Here is a 24,190-nt window from a genome sequence, read left to right as displayed (position 1 = left end):
ATAAATCAGCTACTGACTTGAGAATCATTGTACTCATGATATTCATGAAAACTCATACAATCTAAATAAAATTATGAATACAGTAATTTCATGAATACAAGCTGCACCATTTTGACTAAGATTTGGCTCCCAAACCGGAAATGCGGCTAATACTCAGGAGCGGCTTATATGTGAATACAGTAATTTCACGACCATAAGGCGCACCGGACTATAAGGCGCACCCCCTGGGAGCCGGCAAATTTTGCAACTTTGCAGATCAGATAAGGCGTACCGGACTATAAGGCGCACCTTTTTTTTTTTTGCAGCGAGGCTCCGCCCCCATCTCCCCTCGCACGGTTGCTGACCAAGGCCCCGCCCCAACCCGGCAGCCATTGGCCCCTTGGCCCGCCTGTATCCGCCGCTCCGTGCGGCGTCCCTGGGGCTGGAAAAGGCCCGCCGCCGCTCCATGCGGCGTCCCCAGGGCCCTGCTGCTCCAAGAGTTCCCTGGGGCTCCGGGTGCCCTGATGCCAGCGGGCTTGCCCCGCGCCGCCACTGCCCTGATTCCAGCGGCTTTCCTACCCCGCGCGGAGGCCACCCTGATGCCGGCAGGCCCCCCCCGCAGAACCCCTCTCCCCTCACATCCTGACGCTGCTACGGGACACCTCTCCCCTCACAGCCCGGCACAGCCCTGTGGGGCCACTCCCTCCTCACAGCCCGGCACAGCCCCGCAGGGCCACTCCCTCCTCACAGCCAGGCACAGCCCCGTGGGGCCATTCCCTCCTCATAGCCCAGCCCTGCTGCGGGGCCACTCCCCCTCGCGGCTCGCACTTCTGGTTTGGCAAATTTTGCCACTTTGTCCATCAGATAAGGCGCACCGGACTATAAGGCACACTTCCGGTTTCAGGGGAAAATTTTAGTCAAAAGGGTGCGCCTTATAGTCGTGAAATTACTGTAATTTTCTGACATTTACAACCTCAGAAGTGCCAGCCAGAGTGCAGAGTCGAGCAGCTGCCATTAAAAGCCGGCATTTCGCGATTGTTACGAATTGTTACTCTGTTGCGCCGCAGGTGGAGCCTGGCTGCCTGCAGGCAGCGCAGGGGGCGGGGAGAGAGGAGGGAGAACTCTCTCCTTCCCTCCTCTGCCGCAACCCGGGGGAGAGACGGGGGGGCCCCGCGCCGCCGTTGCCGCGGCCTGGGGAGGCGGCGGGGTCTCCGCGCCGCCATTGCCGCGGCTCGGGAAGGTGGTGGGGACCCTGTGCCACCATTGCCGTGGCTCGGGGAGGCGGCAGGGGACCCGGACCGCCATGGCCGCAGCTTGGGGAGGCGGCGGGGGGCTCCGTCCCTGCCTGCCACCGCGGGGCAGCGCCGGGCCATGGTGACCGAGCCCAGTGGCAGCGGCGGCTGGCCCCGAGCGGCCCCGCCGAGCGGCAGTGCCGGGCTGAGCTGCCCGGCCCTGTCAGCAGCCCTGAGCTGAGCTGAGCCAGTAAACCCCGCCCTGCCGCGATTCTGTTACTAATTGGCAACTTTGTTGCACGCGGGTCCTCTCTGCGAACGACAGAGTGGCTTATACTCAGGTGCGGCTTATTTATGGACAAAAAACGAAATATTTGCCAACACCCAGAGATGCGGCTTATACTCAGTACGGCTTTTATTCGTGAAATTACTGTACAAATATAAAGCATATAAACCACAGACTCCCTGACCATATTTTGGTCTTGCCAATAGAGATGGAAATGTTTGCACCAATTGGAATTCAAGTATGGAGAGAAGAAAACCTAGAAAATATAAGTTGCTTTTCAACTTTTTTTTTCCAGCTGTTTTCACAAGGTAGTTTTCAATAGAGAGAAATTGATGTAACTGTATTTTAGAAGTATTTTAATCCTAGCAGCATGGAAGAAAAGCCATGTCAATCAGCTGAATTTTGGGAGGATGCAATGGAAGTAGTGCAATATGGGATTAAGTTTGCTACTGATATTCTGCTGAGAGCTACAGAGAGCTGATAGCAAGGAGAAACATGGGGCATCTTGCATGAGGGAAGGGCAGCCAGACAGCAACTTTGGAGAGTATCTCTCTCATCTAACTTTGGGTGTCACAGTGTCCCTAAGGTAGCTGAACTAATAGTATCTGTTACCTTCTGCAGAGCTGCCAGTGGCACTGGGGAGTGGTAATTCTAATTAAACTATTATTTCAGGATTTTGGATTAGAAAACTTAGATAATGCAACTGTTAGGCATATAAAATGAGACAGCAGGCTTGGCTGGGTTGAAAATTGACTTTCTTTACCAGTGTTTACTTTGAAGTGGAAAGGTATTTTGGCTTAGCTGTTGTTGTGAGGAGACAAAAGTCTCCTGGCAACTTTTAAAAATGATTAAACACCAGCTAACAGAGAGGTTTCAGAATACAAACATGCACAGGGAAGTGTGATCAAGTGAGGGCATTTTCAGTGCCTTCTCTTTGGACAGCTTGCAAGACCTGTGTCACGATCTGTGCTTCTGGGGATGTTGAGAGGACAAGGAGAAGAGGTGACCACTCGTGGTGGGCCTTCAATGTCCTGCAAAGATGGAGCTTCAGCTTCCTCCCTCACCTTGCCAGTCTGACAGCAAGAGACTGGTTCCTCAGCTTTTCTGCCACCTTGCAAGTGATGGCACAGTGGTATCCATATGTTTAATGAAACAATTACCCTCTTAGTCATTTATTTCAGAGTCCTTTGAAAAGTGGGGATTTGTAATACTATAAAATGCTACTGCTCTTTGCAGCTGTCAGCTGTAGTAGATCAAGTTATCACTTTTCTACCGCAAGTCTTTAGTCCTGCTGCCAACGGCGACCTTATATATGGCTATAAATCTTCCTGGAGTGTAATAAAGGTGTACTGCATTTCACTGTAATGGGGTATTTCTTGCAAAAAGACAGGCAGCATTAGGAATTTTGTGTGTAATAGCCAGTGCTTCCCAATATCCATGTCAAAACAGAGGATGTAGGCCTGTGGGCTGCAGAAGTCATGGGGATGTATTGCAGTTTTCTGTCCCAGAGTACTCTGATTTTATCATGGCAGTGCTGCTCTAGTTCAGGAGTTTGTGGTTTTCATTTTATAAACCTTATTTTGAGGTTCTTGTAGCTTTTCTGGTCTGCACATCAGAAGTCATTCTGGAGAAGAAAATTCCCTGAACTCAGTTGCTGTTGCTTTATTTATTTACTTACCTTTTCAAGGTTAGAAATAGTTCAATCAAAATGTAAGTCTGACCTTAAAAATTCCACCTCTTTTGCAAGTACTGGATTCATAGCAGTGTTATAGGCATTTGGAGACTCAAAATGCAATAGGTAGCTAACTTGACTCTCAAAATAATCTATTTCCTATCTAAGTAAATTAGAAATATAAGTTGGTTGTTTCTCTAGCTTTAGGAACTGAAATGGATTTTTTAAAAAAGCCTCTAATTTATTTGGAGACTTCTTGATTTTTTTTCGTGTGAAAGTCAATTTCTGGTACTGAACTGAATAGATTATATATCAGTGTTGTGTCAGAGATTTTATTACAGAACTGTTCTGCTATTTCTGAATTTGAATGAATTAAAACTAAATATAGCTAAAATACCAATGAACTTTGTCTCACTCATTTTGAATTAAACATAGAGCTGTCACTATTTGTGAGCCTAAACAATCCAAAATAGTATTTATTGTCTTGTAGTATTCTGAAAATGTTTAGTAGAAGTACTCACTGGCTCTGATATTCATGGTTGGGTGACAGCATCCTGTTATTAAATCCCATTCCACCATTTTTACATCCCAGCTGTAGTCATTTAACAGTGTCTTTTGGTCAAATTAAGTACTGTGGTAAGCAAGTACAATTCCAATGGAGAACTCCCAGTGCTATTCTTACGCAAAATTTCACTTTTTACCCAGTGCGTCTCACCTTGCACTGAGCCTGTGTGGCACAAAGAGGCTGAGTGGGAATGAGAACAGAGAAATTATAGAGAGTAAAAGAGGAGTAGACTTGATAATAACCTTCAGCTTAGTTTTTGCTGTTGCTCTTGTCAGCTCACTCTTATGAAAAGATATTACATATTAAGAATTTGCTCCTATCACCAAGTTTTTAGCTCAAAATGTATTCTGTCTGTGCACATACATGTGAGTATATAACTTGTCCTACAACTCACAGAGGTAAAAATATACCAAGGTGGATACTTTATTGTTGCTGTTGTTGAATTTTTCTTGGAATTGTACAACCTGTGCAATGATGATTCCAAAATCTGTAGATATACAAAAATAAGCCACATCAGATAATATATTAAAAATTATGCCCGTAACCACAAAGATCCAGCCTCCTTTTTGATCCGCTTTCCACCATTCATTTCCCCTAGAAACAGAGGTATGATGCTTTCCTTCTGTAGCCCTGAAGAAGAAATTATGACTCTTGCTTTTTCTGCTTTCCACCTTTTCTGTATCTAGGTAAATGCAAGGAAAGAAGAATAAAGGCAGAATGGTATCAGGACTGAAATGCAAGGCATGGTTCTGAGTGTTAACCCTGGAGCCAGCTGGGTTAAGGGTTTCAAGTTCCTTCACTCAGATGTCCTATATGACACAAACACATGCTCCAGGCTGCAAAGCAGGTGGTGGAGAGAAAGGCTACATGGCTCTGTGCAGGGGGCAAGGGGAGTGATTCAGTGACCAGACAGAGCAGGTCACAGTGATGAATGAGGCAGGTTGTCAGCTCAATACCTGATACAAAACGTCTGTGATTTTTCCTGTCTTCATCCCTAACAGAGTTTCTAAACTCTAATGGAAAAGTTTGGTTTCTATGGTCTTTAAAAATTATGTCTGGAGCTGTGAATGCTTGCAGCAACTATCCCTGGCAAGACTGTTTCAGAAGGATTCTTATGAATTCTTTCAAATGGTTTATTGGAATGTTTAAAGCCTAAATCCATGACCTACTTCTTCATTAGAGTTGCAGTTCTTTCTTCATTTCCAGAAGAAATAAAATACCTACCATTTGCATCAGTTCTCAAACATTTTTGTAGAAAGTCAAGTCTCATTTGGGTCTATGAATCCATCTGTTGCATCCTGTACTTCCCAGTACCATAAGAGTTTTCTTCAGCTGACAAAAGTATTCATAATATCATTTCAGTGGGCCTTTTTAGAGTTGTTTTTTATAGTGCAAATCATCAAAGCCATTGCAATAGTTTCTTTTCCAGTGTTTAATATTTGACTGCTGCACCTACCATGCAGCTGTAAAACCCTTTGCATTTATTTCAGACTGGGTGAATCAAATTTGAAGGAATTTCACCACTGTCCTATGTTTCAGGATTTTTAACTTGAATTTGTCACATAATCTTTTCTACAACTTACCATTAAATGCTCCTCTATCTTCATTTTCTGTCTCTTCTAGCAAGGGAATATCCTGTTGTATAAAACATACAAACTTTTAATGATACACATTGGAAAGCAGAGTTCATAGGCTTTAAATCCTGGTCTGTATCTTGGAATTCTACAGATCAGAATGCCAGCTGCTTGGAAAGCATTTCTGAACAGTAACATGCATGCTCTAGTTCAATTTTCTTTGCTCCATTCACTGAAGCTGATGTCTTTCAGATGTTTGTTTCATTTTCTGTTTATATTACTAGGAGTTTTATAAAGTTAATTCAGAGAAAAGTCCCTGAGGTGAAATAGGTAAGAAAAGTGACTGGATTGAAGCTGTTCCTCAGCCTCTGAAAAGACTCATCTTGCACAATGCAAAACTGTAGTAGATGCACAACCTAGCATGGGTACCACAAGCTGTGTTAGATGGTGTTCAGAAAAGGTAGTTTAGAGCCAACACAAGACATCAAAGAATGTGTAGCATAGACATGCCTCCAGAGAATAGTTTGCTTTTCATAGTCTGCCTTATTGGAAAACATTAGATTTCTTCTAGTTTGGGCTACCTTTGTGGAGTACACAGATTACAGCTTTGTGTACATAAGGCCCATGGAAATGTGTGTTGCTTCTTGCTGCCTTCTCTTTCTGTAGTTAATAACATAAGCAAGGAGCAAAGCTGTTTGCTAAGGTTTCCCTGTTGAATACTGTGAGCCTTATTTTGGATGCCCACTATTTAAGTAGATTATCTTAACTGAAACATATTCTGTCCAAATATTTTGTAAACTGAAAACCGTCATAATTTGCAAATAAAACTGGTCTCTCTGAAGGACTGTGTAATTTTAATTATATGCAGGCTTGATTCTGCTGAGGGATCAGACTGGCCACTCTATTTGGAGCCAGGCAAATTGGCTTCTTAAGAACACAGCCACGTTCACTTAACACTGAAAGGAGTCTCTTGTGGGCAAAATGACTCAGGTTCCCTTGCTGAAGTTTATTGTACTGTTTGGCAAAACTTGTCTACTTCTATTAATATCTGATATCAGAGTAGAACTTATGGTGAGGAAAACCAAAATATATCACACAGCAATAAAAGAGAAAAATCAGAAAATAAATAGATTTTTTTTTTTCATTTTTCAGAATATTGCAACACTTTCATACTACTGCTGAGGATTACACCATCATTTTCACATCTGGATGCACAGCTGCACTTAAACTGATAGCAGAATCATTCCCTTGGATACCTGAAGGCACAAAGCAACCCAGCAGTCGATTTTGTTACCTAACTGACAGCCACACATCTGTGGTTGGTATGAGGGGCATAGCTGCTTCAATGAATGTCTTGTCTGTTCCAATAAAACCAAAGGAAATTTTGTTAGCAAAAAGCAGATTGCCAGCTGAAGAACAAAACTGCACAACACCTCATCTATTCTCTTACCCAGCTCAGAGCAATTTTTCTGGCACCAAATATCCCCTTTCGTGGATACAGGACATAAAATCTGGGAAACTCTGCCCCATCAAAATACCAGGGAAGTGGTTTGTTCTACTAGATGCAGCCTCATATGTGAGCAGTTCTCCATTAGACCTGGGAGTTCACCAAGCCGACTTTATCCCCATCTCGTTCTATAAAATCTTTGGATTCCCAACTGGTTTAGGAGCATTATTGGTAAACAACAGGATTGCTCCCCTCTTGAGGAAAACCTATTTTGGAGGTGGAACTGCAGCTGCCTACCTCGCAGAAGAGGATTTTTATTTCCCAAGGAAATCCATAGCAGAAAGGTAAGGCTTTGTTTAACAAAACAAGATTTTTTGTTGATACTGTTTGCATCAGACAAATGTGTCAGGCTTGGTATATGCACTGGGCTGTGATGCGTGTGCTTTTTTATGCAGTTGGATAGGTATTTCACATCTGACTCAGTTTTTCTTACTATTCTTTTTTCTTATCTAAAGAACATAATCTGAAATATCTACCTTCCTTTCCTGATCTAGTTTGCCAAATCTGGTAAAAATATAAGGCTTCATTCAGTGACATAAAAGTAAATCCATGCATTTTTTAATTTGTATTTAAGGTACCTCAGTGGAAACTTGATTTGTTTTTGAAACTCTGCACCCAAAGCAGGCAGAGCAAGGTTGTAGTGTAACTACCCTCAGTGAAACTGTAAAGTTAGGTCTATATATTTCACTGGAAATGTGCAATGTGTTACCCTCAAGACAAAGCTTTATCAGAACAAGTAAAATGCATTACCTACAACAAATACTTGTGATGCTCTTATTCCTTGACTGAGGTTCTAAAGTAGCTCTGAAGCTCTCCTACAGAAAATAGAGAACACCTAAAGGAGGTCAAATATACACAGATAAGGAAATGCAGGGTAATAAAGTAAGCTTCACCAGTTCCTGAGCACACTGAAGTGCCACTCTTAGTCATGCTTGGTCTCTCTGCTCCCCTCCTTCATGTCAGTGGCAACTTACATAAATGCAGTAAAGGGTCCTTCTTTCTGTGTCACATCTGCACAAAGGAAATGCTAGAGATCAGCATTTCATCATAGGATCATAGAACAGTTTGATATGGAAGGGACCTTAAAGATCATCTATTTCTAAGCTCCATGCTGTGGTCTTCCACTAGACCAGATTACTCAGAAGCCCATCCAGCCTGGCCTTGAACACTTGCAGGGATGAGGCATTGAGGAACTCCTCTGGACAACCTTTTCCAGTGCCTCACCACCCTTACAGTTAAAAAATCCTTCCTCATATCTAATTGAAACCTTCCCCCTTTCCATTTGAATTTCCCTTTGTCCTTTCAATATATACTCTTGTAAAAAGTCTCTCTCCAGTTCTCTTGTAGGGCTCCTTCAGGTACAGGGAGACTGCTGTAAAGTCTTCCCTGAACCTTCCCCTTTCCATGTTGAACAACCCCAGTTCTCTCAGCCTGTTTTTGTAAGAGAGCTACTGCAGTCCTCTGAGCATTCTCCTGACCTTCTTCTGGACTCACTCACACAGATCAATTTCCTTCCTATGTTGGGTACCCCAGAGCTGGATGCAGCTCTCCAGGTGAAGTCTCATGAGAACAGAGCAGATGGGCAGAATCACCTCCCTCAACATGCTGGCCACACTGCTTTGGATGAATCCCAGGAGACGGTTGGCTTTCTAGGCTGCCAGCAGACTCATTGCAGGGTCATGTAGAGCTTGTCATCAATCAACACATCCAAGTCCTCTTCCCCAGGGCTGATAGGTTCATTCTCATCCAACCTATATTTGTGTTTGGGATTGCCCTGACACGTGTGCAGGACCTTTTACTTGGCATTGTTGAGATTTATGATGTTCACACAGGTCCATCTCTCAAGGCTGTCACAGGCCCTTATCCCTTTCCTTCAGTATGTCAGCTGCACCACACAGCTTGGTGACATTGGCAAACTTGCTGAGGCTGCACTCAATTCCACTGCCTACATCACTGACAAAGAAGTTGAACAGCACCAGCCCCAATATCAATCCCTGAGGAACACCTCCTGTCACTGGTCTCCACTTGGACATCTAGTCATTGGTGGCACCTCTTTGGATGTCATCATCCAGCCAGTCCATCCACTCATCCACTGAGTGGTCCATCTGTCAAACCCATGCTTGCCTGTTCAGTTTAGGAGCAAGGGTGTCATGCAAGACATGTGAAGTGCTTCCCACAAGTCCAGGTAGATGTCACTTGCTCGTCCCTTATCCACCAATGCTGTAGTGCCATCGTAATAGGACACCAAATATGTCAGACATGGTTTGCCCTGAGTGAAACCATGTTGGCTGGCAGAAATCACCTTCTTATTTAACATGTGCTTTAGCATAATTTCCAGGGTGATTCCTCCATGTTCTGGCTGGGCACCAAGGTGAGACTAACCAACATGTAGTTTCCCAGGTCTTTCTTTCCTCCCTTTTTAAAGTGGAGGTTCCAGGCAGTGGGAACTTCACCTGACTGCCATGACTTCTCAAATACAATGGGAAGTAGCTTAGCCACTTCACCCACCAGTTCCCTCAGGACCCACAGATGCATCTCATCAGATTCCATGGACTTGGTCACCTTCAGATTCCTTGCATGGTCTCAAACCTTTTCGTTTCCTACATTTCCTCATTCTTCCAGTTCCTGCCTTTTCATTCTATGACTTGGGCAGTGTGGCTGGAGCACTTACCTTTCAAGACAGAGGCAAAAATTCATTGAATATCTTCAACCTTCTCCATATCCTGGGTAACCAACTGTCCTGATCCCTTCTGGAGAGAACTCACATTTTTCCTAGTCTTCCTTTTACTACTGATGTACAGTTTTTCCCTTTTCTTTTGACATCACTGTCCAGATTTAATTCTCTCAGGGCTCTACTTTTCCTAGCCTGATGACCAGTGGCTCAGACAATCCCTCTGTATTCCTCCTAGACCAACTGTTTTTGCTTGCACCCCCTGGAGGCTTCCTTTCTATGTTTTGGTTACACAGAAAGGTTTGATAACAAGAGGCTCCTTGTTATGCACGCAGGCCTCCTGGCATTTTTTGCCTCTTTATTAAGATGCATCATTTGTAGGCTTGGAATAGATGACCCTTGGATCTTAACCTGCTCTATTGCCTCTCTTCCTTCCAGGGCTTTATCCCATAGTATTCTAACAAATATGAAATATATATTGATATATAGATATATATATAAAATTATAGACCTTGGGAAATAATAGAGGTGAAAAGGGGAAATAGTAAAAAAAGCCCTTCATTCCTTTCAATTGTTTATGGACATGTATTCAAAAGCACAATGTCCTGCATCTCCCATGATCTGAATATCTTACCTTTCACTGTATGCATACCAATGCTTAATGCATTTGCACCTCTTCTGGGTGTGTACTCTGAATGCTGCTGGGGGGCTTTGGTTCTGGTTCTGGACTGGTAAATGCAGAGGCTGGCTGTATTCACCTGGCTCTTGCCATACAAGACCATGCATTATTTCTGAATTGGATGATGGTACAGTGAATGTTCAGGTAATCTTTTAATATACAAATACAAAGAACAGGGAAACATTGTCATTCAGACCTCTGTTTCTAGTTTTTCAAACTAAAAAGGCTTTGAAGTGCAACTCTCACTGAAATTCAGGATGACAGGGTATAGAAATCATGGGATCCCAGGGTGCTCCTGCATCATCTGCAAGCCAAGGATAAAACTCCCTTTAGTTTCACCTGGGCAGGCACTGGTTTCCAAGCAGCTTTTCTAGGGGTAATTGATACATGACTTGTGACATTGCACAGCACATAAAAATATCTGAAATGTGTTTCAGATCTCAGTTCTTTTACTCTTTTTCTTCCTTTAATTAAAAAGGGAAAGGTATGTGGGAACCTGGAGGGGTACTCTATTTCTGGTATCTTTTTCAAGAGTTTTCAGAAGTTGACTAATTATAAACCTTTCAGGTATCTGAGGCTCCCACTGTTTCAAGGGGTTGTTTTTACCGAGTTCAGAAGGACCTGCTTTAACCCTCTTCTACTACAGAGTTAGAAGCAAAGGAAATTGACTTCTAAGTCTGGGTACACAATGTGTCATCTTAGTATGAGGGATTAAAACTAAAATAATCAAAACTGACAGCTGGATACTAGTTCCTATTAAACACCAAAGTGTCATGCAGACAGTCTAAGTCATTGTTCATAGGTCAATATTTATACTTGGCCTCATCTGATCCTTTGGTTTTTATTTGAAAAGTCAATATTTAAAAGTTCATGTTTAGAGCATTACTGATGCGGTTCATAATTTCTCATGAACTGTGGAGACTTAAAGTTCTGCCTGGAGAGACTTGAAGTTTTCAAAAATAGGTCAGGAATGAGAATAACTTTCTTCAAGAGTAAGAACAGCATATTGCATTGACATTCTTAATCAATGTGTTTCAAGCTATATTTTTTTCCCCTCTCTCAGCTGCTATGGTTTTGCTTTGTTATGTTTTGAAAGTGTTTTCCTGATAATAAAATACAGGCAGAGCAGCAGCTCTGGTCAGGTTTTGTCCTTGCCATATTGCAGTAAGGAACCTCCATCCTTGTAGGCATCCAAACCCAACTGGCAAAGACCCTGAGCAATCTGGTCCAGCTGGATATGCTTTATGCTGGAGGCTGGACTTGAGATTCCCAGGGGTCCTTTCCAGCCTCTGTGCTTCTGTGCTTGATTTTGTGCACCTATCCCAAGCTCCATCTGCATTGTCTCTTCAGACGGGTCTTTGTAATTCCAAAAGGTTTTATTTTTAATTTCATTATTTTTAAAAAATGCTTCATTACAGTGTATGATTAGTATTCGGCTTGAATATACTGAAACGTGTCATTTCATGTTGTAATTCATAAGGAAACTTGAACTCTAGCAAATGTCATTGGAAAAGGAGATTTAAATATATGTGTCTGAGTACCACTAGCAGAAGGTATTCCCCATTCACACATAATCCAAGAGCATTGTATTAAGAAAATAGCTTTTTCGAAGTCAAGGTGAAACTTGAGTGGAAACATGCAACAAGATACTGCTTATCCATATTTCCTTCCCAGGACTGTTAAAATGGTTGCCATTTTTCTTAATAGATACAGCTTTTGCTAGTGTTTCTTGTACTTTATTTTGTTGTTCCTGCTATATAAATTAATGTACTGCAGTCTCTTTTACATTTCTTTAATAACCCTAAATCACTTCCACATTTTCCCATTTCATGTCAGTAGCCAATCTTCCCATCTCAACTTTTAAAATCATGTTTATTGTATTTTCATCCTTGTATCAAACAGCTTGACAAATTAATATTATCTTTCACAAATCTAGCCTCATTTCCCATGCTTTTTTTTCTGCACAGCATGAGAAAATAAAATAATATGATTATGGATAGCAAGAATTCAGCGATAAAATATTCATCATCTGCCCTATTTTTCTTTTGTATCTGGAAGTGCTATTCAGAATCTGATCATCCTGGAATTTATGACTAAGGGAAAAGGAGCTCTTGTGTTATCTGTAAATTGGGTATTTGCATCTTAGTCTAGAGGTGTGAAAAATCTAGTGCATTAGCTGTTGTATGTTGTTCATTTCCAAGTGCATTTTCAAAAGTTTTGGAAATCCAGATGACATGACTTTGTCCCTGACGAGTTATAGTGACTCTTGCCTCTTCTTGAATCGTTTGGCAATCCCAAAGCAACGCCCGCACTTATGTAGTCTATTGTGCATTGCATTTAGCCACAGCAGATTTCTTTATTCTTGATACTGTGGCTAGAGATCTCTAGCATGCTTATGCAGTGTATACTGACATAGTTTGGGTCCTCAGTTGCATTCTGGGTTTGTGTATGCTAAGGGGAAGGGAAGAAAGAAAGGAATGAAAAATAGAGGCAGAAAGCTAGGGATGAGAACTAGTGTCCCAAGAGCTGGAGCTGAGACAGAATCCTGAGGCTGGGTGATGGGTATGCAGCAGCTTGAGAATCCTTTGGCAAATAAAGCTGATCTGATTGAAGCAATCTCTTTAGTGTGATTCTTTCTGTCAGCTTAGAAAGAAAGAGTATAGTGACAGGTGCTGGCTTGTTCCACAGAAGCTCTTCATAGTGCTGAGAAATCACCTAGGGCCTGGACTGTGCTGAGAAGAGCACAGTCTTTATGTGCAAGCTCACCTTGTAGTCTGGCACATGCTCACTGGCTCCACACACAAGGACTCTGGCCATCTGCCCATGATTACTTTAATGTGGTAAATGAGTTTAAGTATCACTCTGTCAAAAACCACATTCCGTTTAAGCATTTTGCTATGCTGCTTCTGCATTTCTATGATGTGTAGAGAAGTCCAAGCAGGGACACTTAGGGGAGAATTTCCAAATCTGTAAATTTTTTGAACAAGCCCTTTCAAATACCAGTGGTGGATTCCAGATTATATAGTCCTGAAGTGACAGGGGTCTTAATCTAATTTCTAATGGGTGTTTGCAACATGAGAATGGCTTCTGCACCTGGCAGACCTGTTGCAGCTACTGACAGGGACTCGTAAACCTGAACAGGGACCAAGACAGTGAACAAGTCTCTTCCTTCCTCTCAGCTCCCAGTGCCACCCTGTCCTGCAGAGATTGAGAAGAACTGAATAGGACTCTCACTCAGCTGTTCCCTGTGTCTGAAAGGTTAAGTCCTTTCATTTAACTGATAAAACTTAATTCTGATAACTTTTATAACTGTTTTTCAAAACAAGAGCTGTGGAAAAATAAAAGGGTAACTGTAAGAAGGTTCAAATAACCAGCTATTCTTTCCCTTCTCTGCTGAAGTGCTGGCAAGCTTCATGCAGTCTGTTTTGTTACCTCTCAGGACATCCAAGGTGGCAGTTGACATTTGCTGTGTTTTTCTGCCAAACATCACTGCAACCAGCCAAATTCTTCAATATTTGATGCAAAGGAAAGTTTCACTCATTTTTTATACCAAGTCCCACCATTAAGCAGGCACTCATGTGTCATTTTGCAGTCTAATCCTCTGGGTGATTTTTTTTTTCAATACTGAAGTATTTTCATTCCCCAGCAGAGTCAGAATAAACTGAAAATTGTACATCAGCGACCCAAATGCTAACCTGAGGGGATCACTTTTGATCTTGATTTGCCATGGGATTCACCTTGAATTGCTGAATCTGGGATAAACTGAAAGCAGTGCACCTGATAAATGCTTGTAAAGCACAACCAGACACTTGAAAATATATTTGTTAACTTGGACTAGTGGGTAGTCACCTAAACAGAAGCAGTAATATAGGTAAAACTTTGAAGAGGCAATACAGTCGGCAGAGGTGGCTTCTGTAAGTCAGCCAGCCCCACCTCTATTCATTTGCATACTCCTAGAGTGTCCAAATACCAGGATGCAATCTTCAGTATGGAAATAATTACAGAAGGAGGTGTTTTCCTCAGGCAGGGGAGGTGGTGGATCTTACACATCTTACTGGCTTTTTAGAAATGCTCAGTGTAATGAAATCAATAAAATCCAGAAATACAAAGAATTTTAACTGTTCTGTGGATTCTCTTACTTGGAAGAAAACTGATCCAGCTATCCATGTTTCGTCTTTTGTGTTGCAAGTGCCATTGGAAGCCACTAGAAATCATGAGCCCAGTGTAGCCACATGCCTGCCACAGAGAGGCACATGTAAATCACTGCAAGCACCGATCTGTATTGTTGGGAAACTCCATCCCACTATATGAATGGAATCAAATTATTGATTTATGAAATAAACCTTATAAACTGCTAGAGAGCTACAGCACATTAATTTTTTTTAAAAGAAAACTGTGGAGCTCATTGTAAAATGCATTTTACTTAAAATATAAAGTGTTTTGAGATGATAGCAAGGAAGAAGGGAATTCTAGTTTATATCAGGATTTGATTTTGCCTTTGATCGAATGCAGTAAAAATTTTGCTTGAACCAGGATGTAAGTAACTTTGAAGTAATTGTGGCTAAAAAGGTGACATAACATAGTTTTACCCTATGGCGTTCTTGTGCTCAAATTTAGAATCAAACCTTTTCTCTGATACTTTTCCAAAAGCCTTTGAATTTCTTGTACCAGCTATTGTGACTTTACAGTATTGTTTTTCTGCTGATAAATTTATAGAACATTTTTAATTATGCTTTGTAGATTTTACGTTTGTGAATAATTAACCTGTTTGATATATGAGTATATATAATGGTAATTTGTTTGGCATAAAAATCACATATTTTTTCTTTGCCATTTGTAGTGTGTATTTAAAATGTGATATTGGATGTAAAAAGGTAAGACTGGCTTTTTGACCCAGAGAATACTTACAATATACAAGTTCTATTTAATTAATGTTAAGGGATTGATCTACTTCAAAGTGCAGGAATTAAAGTTTTTTCTCTCTCTTTTTACCTCAGGCAGTTCTTAGTAACAGGAATTGCTGTAAATACTCCATGGTATAGTATATAATTAGTATAATGCTCTTTATTTGACTTCTGAAGTCTCAGAGACAAAAGCGTGAGCTACGGCAGACATATGGAAGAGCTGTAACTACTATCAGGGGGTCAATTTAGATATTTAACATTATTTTAACCTAGTTTTTATGTGCACTGAATCCTCTGGCGTGTGTGTGTGTGTGTGTGTGTGTGTGTGTGTGTGTGTGTGTTTAAATACTTTCCCAAGCAATGCTGAAATTGTTCTGAGTTGGCTGCTGAAACTTCACCGGCTTCTTTGGAGTGAGTTCAGCCTCATTTTACATGGTGCAGCCCGAGACATGTAGAAAGAACCATGTGCTGCCCACAGGTCTGGTTCTGTACAGAGCATGTCCCTGTACCTCTTCAGAACCTCCTAAATAGGAAAGAGTCGTTCTGACATCTTCCCTCCTTCCCCAGGAAAACCGTTACTACTTTCTCTAACCTTTTGAGGAGAACAGCGAAGGGAGGGTGGTTTTCACATGTATGTGTTTCCATGTTCCTATGGAGGAAGGTCATGAGGGCAGGAAATTGCTCTGACAAGGTGTTTTTATTTTCTATTTTGCAACATTTTAAAACATGAGGTAATGTGGGCAGGAGAAAGGCGTGAGCTAATAGAAATAAGAACAGCAGAATGGAGATGACAAACATGGAGGAAAAGTTGAACCAGTGTGTCTGTAGGGGTGCCAACCTAAAACCCCAGATATGGCGATGTGAGGTTGCTGCTGTGAGGGTGGCAGGTCTGCATGTGGAGAGGCAAATCTGCCCTGGGAGCTGACCCATCCACATGAGAGGGGCTCCTTCAGGCAGGATGGGGAGGACTTGGTATGATAGGAGCATATGGGGAAATTCAAGAAATGTGGCTCGATTTCTTGGCCTCCTCATGCATCTCTGACCATCAAATTAGTGGCGTTGGAAGCTGTCATGAGCTTTGGATGAGGGTCATTCCCTTCAGCATGTGCCAAAGCTTCTGGCATGTCTTCTGCATGGATGCTGCATCATGGACTTCCAAGCAACCATTGTAATCTGTGGTTTCCACAGATTTTCTGTTTTGCTGAGTAAATGAATCCAAACTGCAGGATCCTGCTGTGCATGGCTGCCATGCCACCCAGTCCTTCAGCCAGCTAGAATCACAGAATAGGACAGCCAGGTCCTTGTGTGGATTTAAGATTCATACATGCTCACAGCTGTGAAGATGTTGTGTGATTTCCCATGTGTGGATGAGAGCTGAATGCCACATGGCCCTCTCAGTGTCCAGGTAGAGCAAGGGAGCAAAGTAATGAAGACTGTGAGCCCCACACCAATCCGTTTGCTAGGACTGATGGTGAGCTGATGCCTTTGCAAGTGCAGCTCCATGACAGGCCAGGGATGCCTCTCCAGAGACACACACCTTGGGAGCAAGGTTGTCTGGCTGCACAAACCCTGCATTTTGAACCTTCTTGGTTTTAACAGTTTTGCCATTTTCCTGTTGAAACCTTTCCTGCTGAAAAAACTCTTAGACTCAGAAGATAGTACTATGTTGGGTTTTTAAAAGAGTAACGCACAGCAATGAAAATTGTGGGGAGGGGAATCTGTTCTCCAATTCAGAAAAGGACTGAAGCATATGTATTTCAGTCAGTCTTTGGTTCAGAAATTTCTTGAGCCATAGCAGAGAAGTCAGCTTGTACTTTAAGTCAAACAAGTTTATGCTAATTGCATTGGTGTATTTCTGTATGGATCCTTTTGGAAGCAAAACTTTTAGGAAATACTTATATTCTCCCTTCTCACAGCAGTTCCTGTCCCCATACTACTGGTATGGATTTAGTTTATTCTTTTTTGTGCTCAGTGGGCAGGGGAAGGCATGGTAAACTGCCTGGCAATTCAAATAACGGACTGAATGCAATCCAAATTTAGTTATTGCAAAATGGGATGGGACTAGGTAGTTTCCTTTAACATTTTATCTTTAATGGAAATAATCATTATGCAATAAAGAAGTATAATCCTCTAATAGAAACTGCTGCTGAGGTTATGTCAGGAAATGCCTGACCACAAATTACAAAACATCTCCTCTACTATACTGTACTAATACATTGTAATGTCATGAATTGATGTTAATCATTCTTGCTTACTTCTATTTGTCCATTTCAGCAAGAAGGGACTAAAAATCAGTGTGCTTCAGTATGTTGAACATGGATCCCTTGTGCATGGATCACTGTAAAAGCTCCAGAAATGGAGACTGAGACACCTCCATGTGGCATATCATGGGACCGTCACAGATTTGATCTTTTGAAAGAGATCTTCACCTTCACTGAAATTTTTAATAGTCCGATGACTTCCTTCCCCTCAGAATCATGCTTCTAAAATCTTTTTGGAATGGTATTCTTAATCAGACTTATTCTTGTCAGTATCATCAGAGATCATTTAAGGAAAGGATATGGTTTTCCAGTCTAAATGACATCAGAATGCAACAGAGCAAGCTGAAATGCCATAAAGGTTTGTCCATTTATAGCAGAAGACCTACAGTACTACCTTAGATTTAGTGACTCAGGTATGTGGCTTCTTATTTGATACCTGTATTATTTTATATCTTATTTATAGCTAAGCTACAGGGAGCTACATTTTTAAAAAGCTTAGTGTTCACTGCCTTCCTAGTGGTAAAAAAAGAGATGTATAGAAACAGAGTACAGTAATTTCACGATTATAAGCTGCACCATTTTGACTAAAATTTTGCTCCCAAACTGGAAGCGTGGCTTACATTCAGGAGCGGCTTATATATGAAAAAATTTTGGAAATTTCCCAACCTGGAAGTCCGAGCCAGCAGCAGCCCCAAGCCGAGGTGGAGCCTGCCCAGCCCCGGGCGGCGGCGGGGCAGTGGCGGCGCAGCGGCAGCGCTGCCCGGCCCCAGGGGGCACAGCAGTGGCACCGGCCATGCATGGCCCTCTCCCGTTTCCCAGCAGCACTGGCCAGGCAAGAACCTCTCCCTCCTCCCGGCGGCACTGGCCAGGCACGCCCCTCTCCCGCTTCCCAGCAACACCAACAGGCACACTGCTCCCCTGCCTCCCAGCGGCAGCAGTGAGCGGGGCCGGTGCCGCTCCCTGGCGGCCGCCCCAAGCAGGGCTGATCCAGTAAACCCCGTGATCCCGCGATTGTATTACTATTTGACAACTTTGTGAAAGTTGCACGCGGATCCTCGCTGCGAACAAAAGTGCAGCTTGCAATCCGGTGTGGCTTATATGTGGAGGAAAATGGAAACGTTGCTGACACCCCGGAAGTGCGGCTTATAATCGGTGTGGCTTGTAATTGTGAAATTACTGTAGTTTGCCTGTTTAGAAGACACCACTCAACCTAGTTTTTGAAGATTACAAATACAAGCATGGGTTTGGTCTAGGATCTTTTTTTTCATCTTCTTACTAGTCAAATATATGCAAGAGTGCATCTGGCAGTTGTGCTCTTGGGAACTCACAAAAGAAATATCTACAGGCTTCTCAAACAGATTTAATTTAGAAGAAAAAGGAAAATATTGATGCTCTTGAGAAAAAGGGGTTTTACAGTTGTTCTTAACTTTCACATCTAAGCAACAGTTTCCAAAAATTGAAATACGCAGATTTGATTAAACACTTGGCTGTCACATTTGTGTCTGTTCATGTTCAATTAAAAAATTCAGAGGGATTCTCTAGCATTATAATAATCTACTTTTTTTAATATCTAGGCATTTATATTATCAACTAACATCTGCTATGGCTTAATAACTGTGTCAAATGATTGTAACAGCTTTATTTTTAGTGAATTTAATGATAAAAAGTTTTAGAGTTACAACAGGGGAAGTATTTATGCTGAAAGGATTGTATTTCCTATTTCATACTTTATTGCAGACATTTTACTATTATGTTTTCAAGTTGTACTCTGAAGTGACTCTTTTTTGTTTGGTTGGTTGGTTGGTTGGTTTGGTTTGTTTTTTATTTGTTTGTTTGTTGTTTTTTGTTTTTAATTGTTGCAGCCAGCAGTCTTAAGTTCAACAGTATGGATTGCATGAATTTTCTCCATAGCATTTACTGCTAAAGAGTAGTTAGTGTGAACCTGACTCTTTTTATCACTCATTTTGGCTTTATATTAGATCATTAGATCTTAAGTTAGCTACACTAATATATGACCAGTTTAAGGGGGAAAAATGGTGTGATGATTTTGTCAATGACAGACTTGGCAAAGTCTATCCTCTTAAGCAGATCAATGAATTGATGCCAATTAATAACAGGAACCAAGTTAACCCTTCCTAGAAAAGAAAGGGTTATATTTTTGGGAGTTTCTGCTGTCAGTATATGTATGTAGGCAACTGCTTTGAAGTTCTCATCAGTATTAAGAAAGGATGTTGTTCATGTCATACCATATTTAGGTCTTGGGTTTCCTGTATATACATTTTTCTGTGTTTTATGATGATGGGTTTGTTTAGAACAACAGTTTCAAAATAAATAGCCACAGTCATTGTTAGCCCTAGATTTTTAAACTTTGTCTTAAGAAAGATAAAAAATAAGCCTTGCATGAGCTTTTATGTACTTAAACAAAGCATATGTATACGTATAAGAAATCACAGAATCACAGAATATGCTGAGTTGAAGGTTACCCACAAGAATCAAATCCATCTCCTGGCCCTGTCACACATGTGCCTGACAGCATTGTCCAAATACTTCTTGAACTCAGGCAGCCATGGTGTTGTGATCACTTCCCTGGGAAGTCTGTTCCAGTGCCCAACTACCCTCTGGGCAAAGAACCTTTCCCTGGTATCCAACTAAACCTCCCAACACACAACTTCAGGCCGTTCCCTTGGGTCCTGTCAATGATCACCACAGAGAAGAGATCAGTGTCTGCACCTCCTCTTCCACTTATAAGAAATTTTTAACAACGATGAGGTCTCCCCTCATTCTCCTCCAGGCTGAACTGACCAAGTGACCTCAGCTGCTCCTCATTTGGCTTCCCCTCCAAGCCCTTCACCATCTTTGTTGCCCTCCTTTGGATGCTTTCAAAAAGCTTAATATCTTTTTAATATTTTTGTGCCCAAAACTGAACACAGAATTCAGTGTGTGGCTGCCCCAGAGCAGAGCACAGCAGAGCAGGACAATCCCCTCCCTTGCCCGGCTGTGATGCTGTGCCTGATTCCCCCCAGGACAGGGTTGGCCCTCGTGGCTGCCAGGGCACTGCTGGTTCATGATCAACTTGCCACTGACCAGGACTCCCAGGTCCCTTTCCATGGCACTGCTTCCCAGCATCTCCTTCCCCAGTCTGTCCATACTTCCAGGGTTGCCCCATGTCCATTGTAAAATCCAGCACTTTCCTAGGTTTTTGAACTTCATACAGTTGGTGATTGCCCAGTCCTCTAATTTGCTGAGATCTCTCTGCAGGCCTCCCTGCCTTCATGAGAGTCAACAACTCCTTCCAATATTGTGTCATCTTTGAACTTGCTTAGTATCCCTTCCAGTCCTTCATTCAAGTAATTTATAAAGATAATGAAGAGTACAGGGCTTAAAACGGAGCCCTTCGTAACCCATCCTTCACTGACAAATACCAATATGTAGACACCAGTTATTGCTAATAATTTTAATGATAAACATTTGTAACATGTTTTCTAGATAGTTCAAATCACATTTCCGTGTGACAGAAATCTTTCAAAATAAGATTTTACACATCAGATACTTTAGTATGGCTCTTTGCTAGGACAGTAGATGTAGCCCCAGAATGGTTGTGCTCTGTTATTCTAAAAGCCTAGGAAGAGCCTTTGCAGGCATTCAAAAACATGACACAGTAAATGTGAATAGCATCAGCTGTCTGGGAGGAGAGTGACAGAACTGCTGTGTAGAGGCCTGTTGACCCAATTCAACAGGAGACCTTTGGTTACATTCCTTATGCCAAATTTAATCCATTTTAATCAAGTGAATAGATTTTTTTAAAGTACATGGATCTCACTGATTCTCTAGCTAGGCATTTCTAGATGATTTTTGTAGATTGCTGAAGAATGGGTGAACAGAAAGATCACCTCTAATGGTTCATAAGAATTACACTCTTGGCATTTAATATGATGTTTAAATTTGAATAAAAATAAGCAGGACCATGCACTTCAGGTGATTTTTCTGAAGAAATTGTAATTTTATGTAAACAAACAAACAAACAAACAAATAAATAAATAAAGGCATACATTACCATAGTAACCCCACCAGTAGACAAATAAACATGGAAGAATTCCTTCCTCCAAACTTTGAGTGCATGTAAGTGTACATTCTACATGTAACAAATTCATGCATTTGTAACTCTTCTTGTTCTCTGATATCAGCTAGTGGGATTTACAAGGAGTTTTATGCACGGAAGTGCAAGGTGCAGTTTTAAATTTTAGTGAGGACTAGATGCTGTGGTGTTGCTAGAGCAAAACTTGGTAAGGGACATGGCATGCAAAATGTTTTAAACAATAAGATATAATGAAGCCAGTTTTAGCTTAATAACAGGATGGAATTTTGAAGAGGGTTGAGTTCCTTCATCATTTTCTTGTTTGTATTCTTTATCTTGTGTACCTTATGTAAGTTCACAGCAGAGCACAGATAAACATTATTAATTAAACTGCTGTAAAATTTTACCTTCACCCAAGAAGTCATGTGTGGAGACATATGAATGTGTTCAGCTTCTATAAAAAAAGTTAATCAAATAATACTATTCTTCTCTTGCTAAAGGAGAATGGTCTCTGAATTGTTAGTGTGCCAGTTTGTAGCAGACATCCTAAATATTTTCTGTAAATCTTTCTATTATGGAATAAAGTACATGAAGTTTAATGTCCACAGCATAAACACACCTGCGGTCTTCGTTCATCTGGACTATGCATAGGAATGCAAATACATTAATTTTGTGTTTGGTAAAAATTTTTCTAACACCTGCACTGTATTAAAATTGTCACCAAATCCTTAATGTGATACTAAGCACATCTTAGTAGATGTGCATCCTGTAAGAATTTTTCAGAAATTCAGATTATTTGACAAATCGAACTTAAAGTACAACTACAGTTAAAGTATAGCAAATATAAGGTTTATTTCATTTTTCCCCGTGCAAGAAAATGTAAATTTACACATACTTCTCCCATGCAGGTTGTATGGAATAAATTCTCTTTTAATCTGCCTTCCTGTCTGATGAACACAAATGCTTGGCAATCGGAATTATGAGTCAAAGATAAAGATTTCTTATCCTAACCTGGCTTATTTAAATTATGATCAAAAGGTGGGAATGTGAATCTTGAAGCCATTTTGTAGTTTATGAAGCAGTAATAACAACCAAGGAGATCTACCTTCAGCTCTTTAAATGGCTGCAGGAACGTTAGACATTTATACAATCATAAGAATTCTCAGCAGAACATCTTATTTAAGTAAATTTTTCTCATCTCTGCTGCTTTCCCAAGCTAACAATTAATAATCCATTAATTTAACATTTCTGGTTTATTTTTTTTCTCAGTTACATAAAGAATTTATCAAGGAAAGCCCAACTATTATTAAATATAATGTGAGGTTCATTCAGAGACTTTTAAATCTATAGGGCCTATCAAAATATGTGAAAATACTTGACAAGCCTGTGAACCTTGCTTTTGTATTGATGTCCTGAAGGGATCCCCTGAAGGGGATGGAGGAAGAATATTTATGTCTGCAAGCTGCACTATGAAGTCATTTTCCAAGTGCAAATGACATGTATGGAAAGGAAAACTATATACACGCAAACTAGGAGATCACACCGCTAGCTTTTTTGTGGAACTCCTTGCTAAAGAAAGTCTAAGTCATAGGGATGGATGCAGCATATTGAATGACAAATATTTCTTCCTCCATCTTACATTCAGAACTCATTCTTCTTCCAAGAGTACCAGAGAGACAAGACAGTAGCTAATAATTAGAGTAATGGAAAAGTGGGACCCTCTGTCTCCTGACAGGTTAATTTCTCAATTCCACTTGGTTGTCCCTAAGCCTTATCTTACATCCTTTGCCTTTGAATTTTATCTGGTTAAACTGTGTCTGAGGCAGTGACCTGGCAAACAAGACTGATCAGTGTGCTCTGTCAGAGGATGAGAAATAGCTACAATAGTCTCTTCCTAACTATTTTTAATCTTGCTGGATGTAACTGTAACTGTACAGAAGGTAAAAACAGAAGCCAAGTCTCCTACTCACCTTTTCTCTGGGCTGTGCTGAGGTGCCTGTTGATTAGAACTACAGAATAGAGGTTTGAAAATGTCAGAAGAACTTGATGTTAAAGAAGACATCAGCATATCAACTCTGTAAACTGGTAGTGGCTTGATGCTTTTAGGGCTCTTTGTGATCCAGAAAGTCTGAGTGATGCTGAGCTCAGAATAAATAATGTGAATCTTAACTATGTAATAATAGCTGATTAATCACTTCATTTCAAACTGCTAACTTTCCAGGCATACACAGCTATTTTTTTCAAGCATTAATACGAGATTATTTAAGCATTAATGCAGGTTTGTTCTTGTGTCTGTTCAGTTTCTCCTCTAAAGCTAAATACATGAAAAACCCTCTAATACAAAGTTTTTGTTTAGGGAAGAGGGAAAATCCACACACTGAACATAGCTCTTTCCTTTTCACAAGTGGAGGAGCAGGCTTTAAGCCTGATTCTGTGGTCCAGGTAGTGCATAGTGCTGCAATCAGAAGTGTTCAGTTAAATTCTTGCCCCCGAGACTCCAAGAACATGAAAGTTGTTGTAGTCACAATGTCTAAAATGCAAGTGAGGTAAGGCTCATGAGTTGAAGTAACTTTATTTATGGGACCAGTCACTACAGCTGGCAAATCTGTTTACCTCTTTTTATAAAGCTTGCATTACAAACTTTAAGCATCATTAAATCAGGCAGCATTTGCTGGTGCTCCACTGAAAATATACAGACATCCAGCTTATCCTCTGCTTCTTGCCTTTTTCTCTCTAAGTCAAAACTAGAATTCTAACAATGCTTAATTTCTAGTGAACAGCCTTA

At 41.1% G+C, this 24,190-nt stretch overlaps 1 protein-coding gene across 1 annotated transcript in view; it reads left to right on the top strand.

Moving 5' to 3' along the window:
• MOCOS (molybdenum cofactor sulfurase) overlaps positions 1-24,190 on the top strand; it is a 220,706-nt gene that overhangs the window by 84,141 nt on the left and 112,375 nt on the right. Inside the window, exon 4 of the mRNA XM_033076845.1 lies at positions 6,461-7,099. Within this exon, the coding sequence (XP_032932736.1) occupies positions 6,461-7,099 (639 nt within the window). The remainder of the gene's footprint in view (positions 1-6,460; positions 7,100-24,190) is intronic.

This window comes from Catharus ustulatus, chromosome 1 (genome assembly GCF_009819885.2).
Source record: "Catharus ustulatus isolate bCatUst1 chromosome 1, bCatUst1.pri.v2, whole genome shotgun sequence".
Lineage (NCBI taxonomy): Eukaryota > Metazoa > Chordata > Aves > Passeriformes > Turdidae > Catharus > Catharus ustulatus.
The sequence above is the reverse complement of the archived record's forward strand: the minus strand, read 5'-3'. Positions and strand labels throughout refer to the sequence as shown.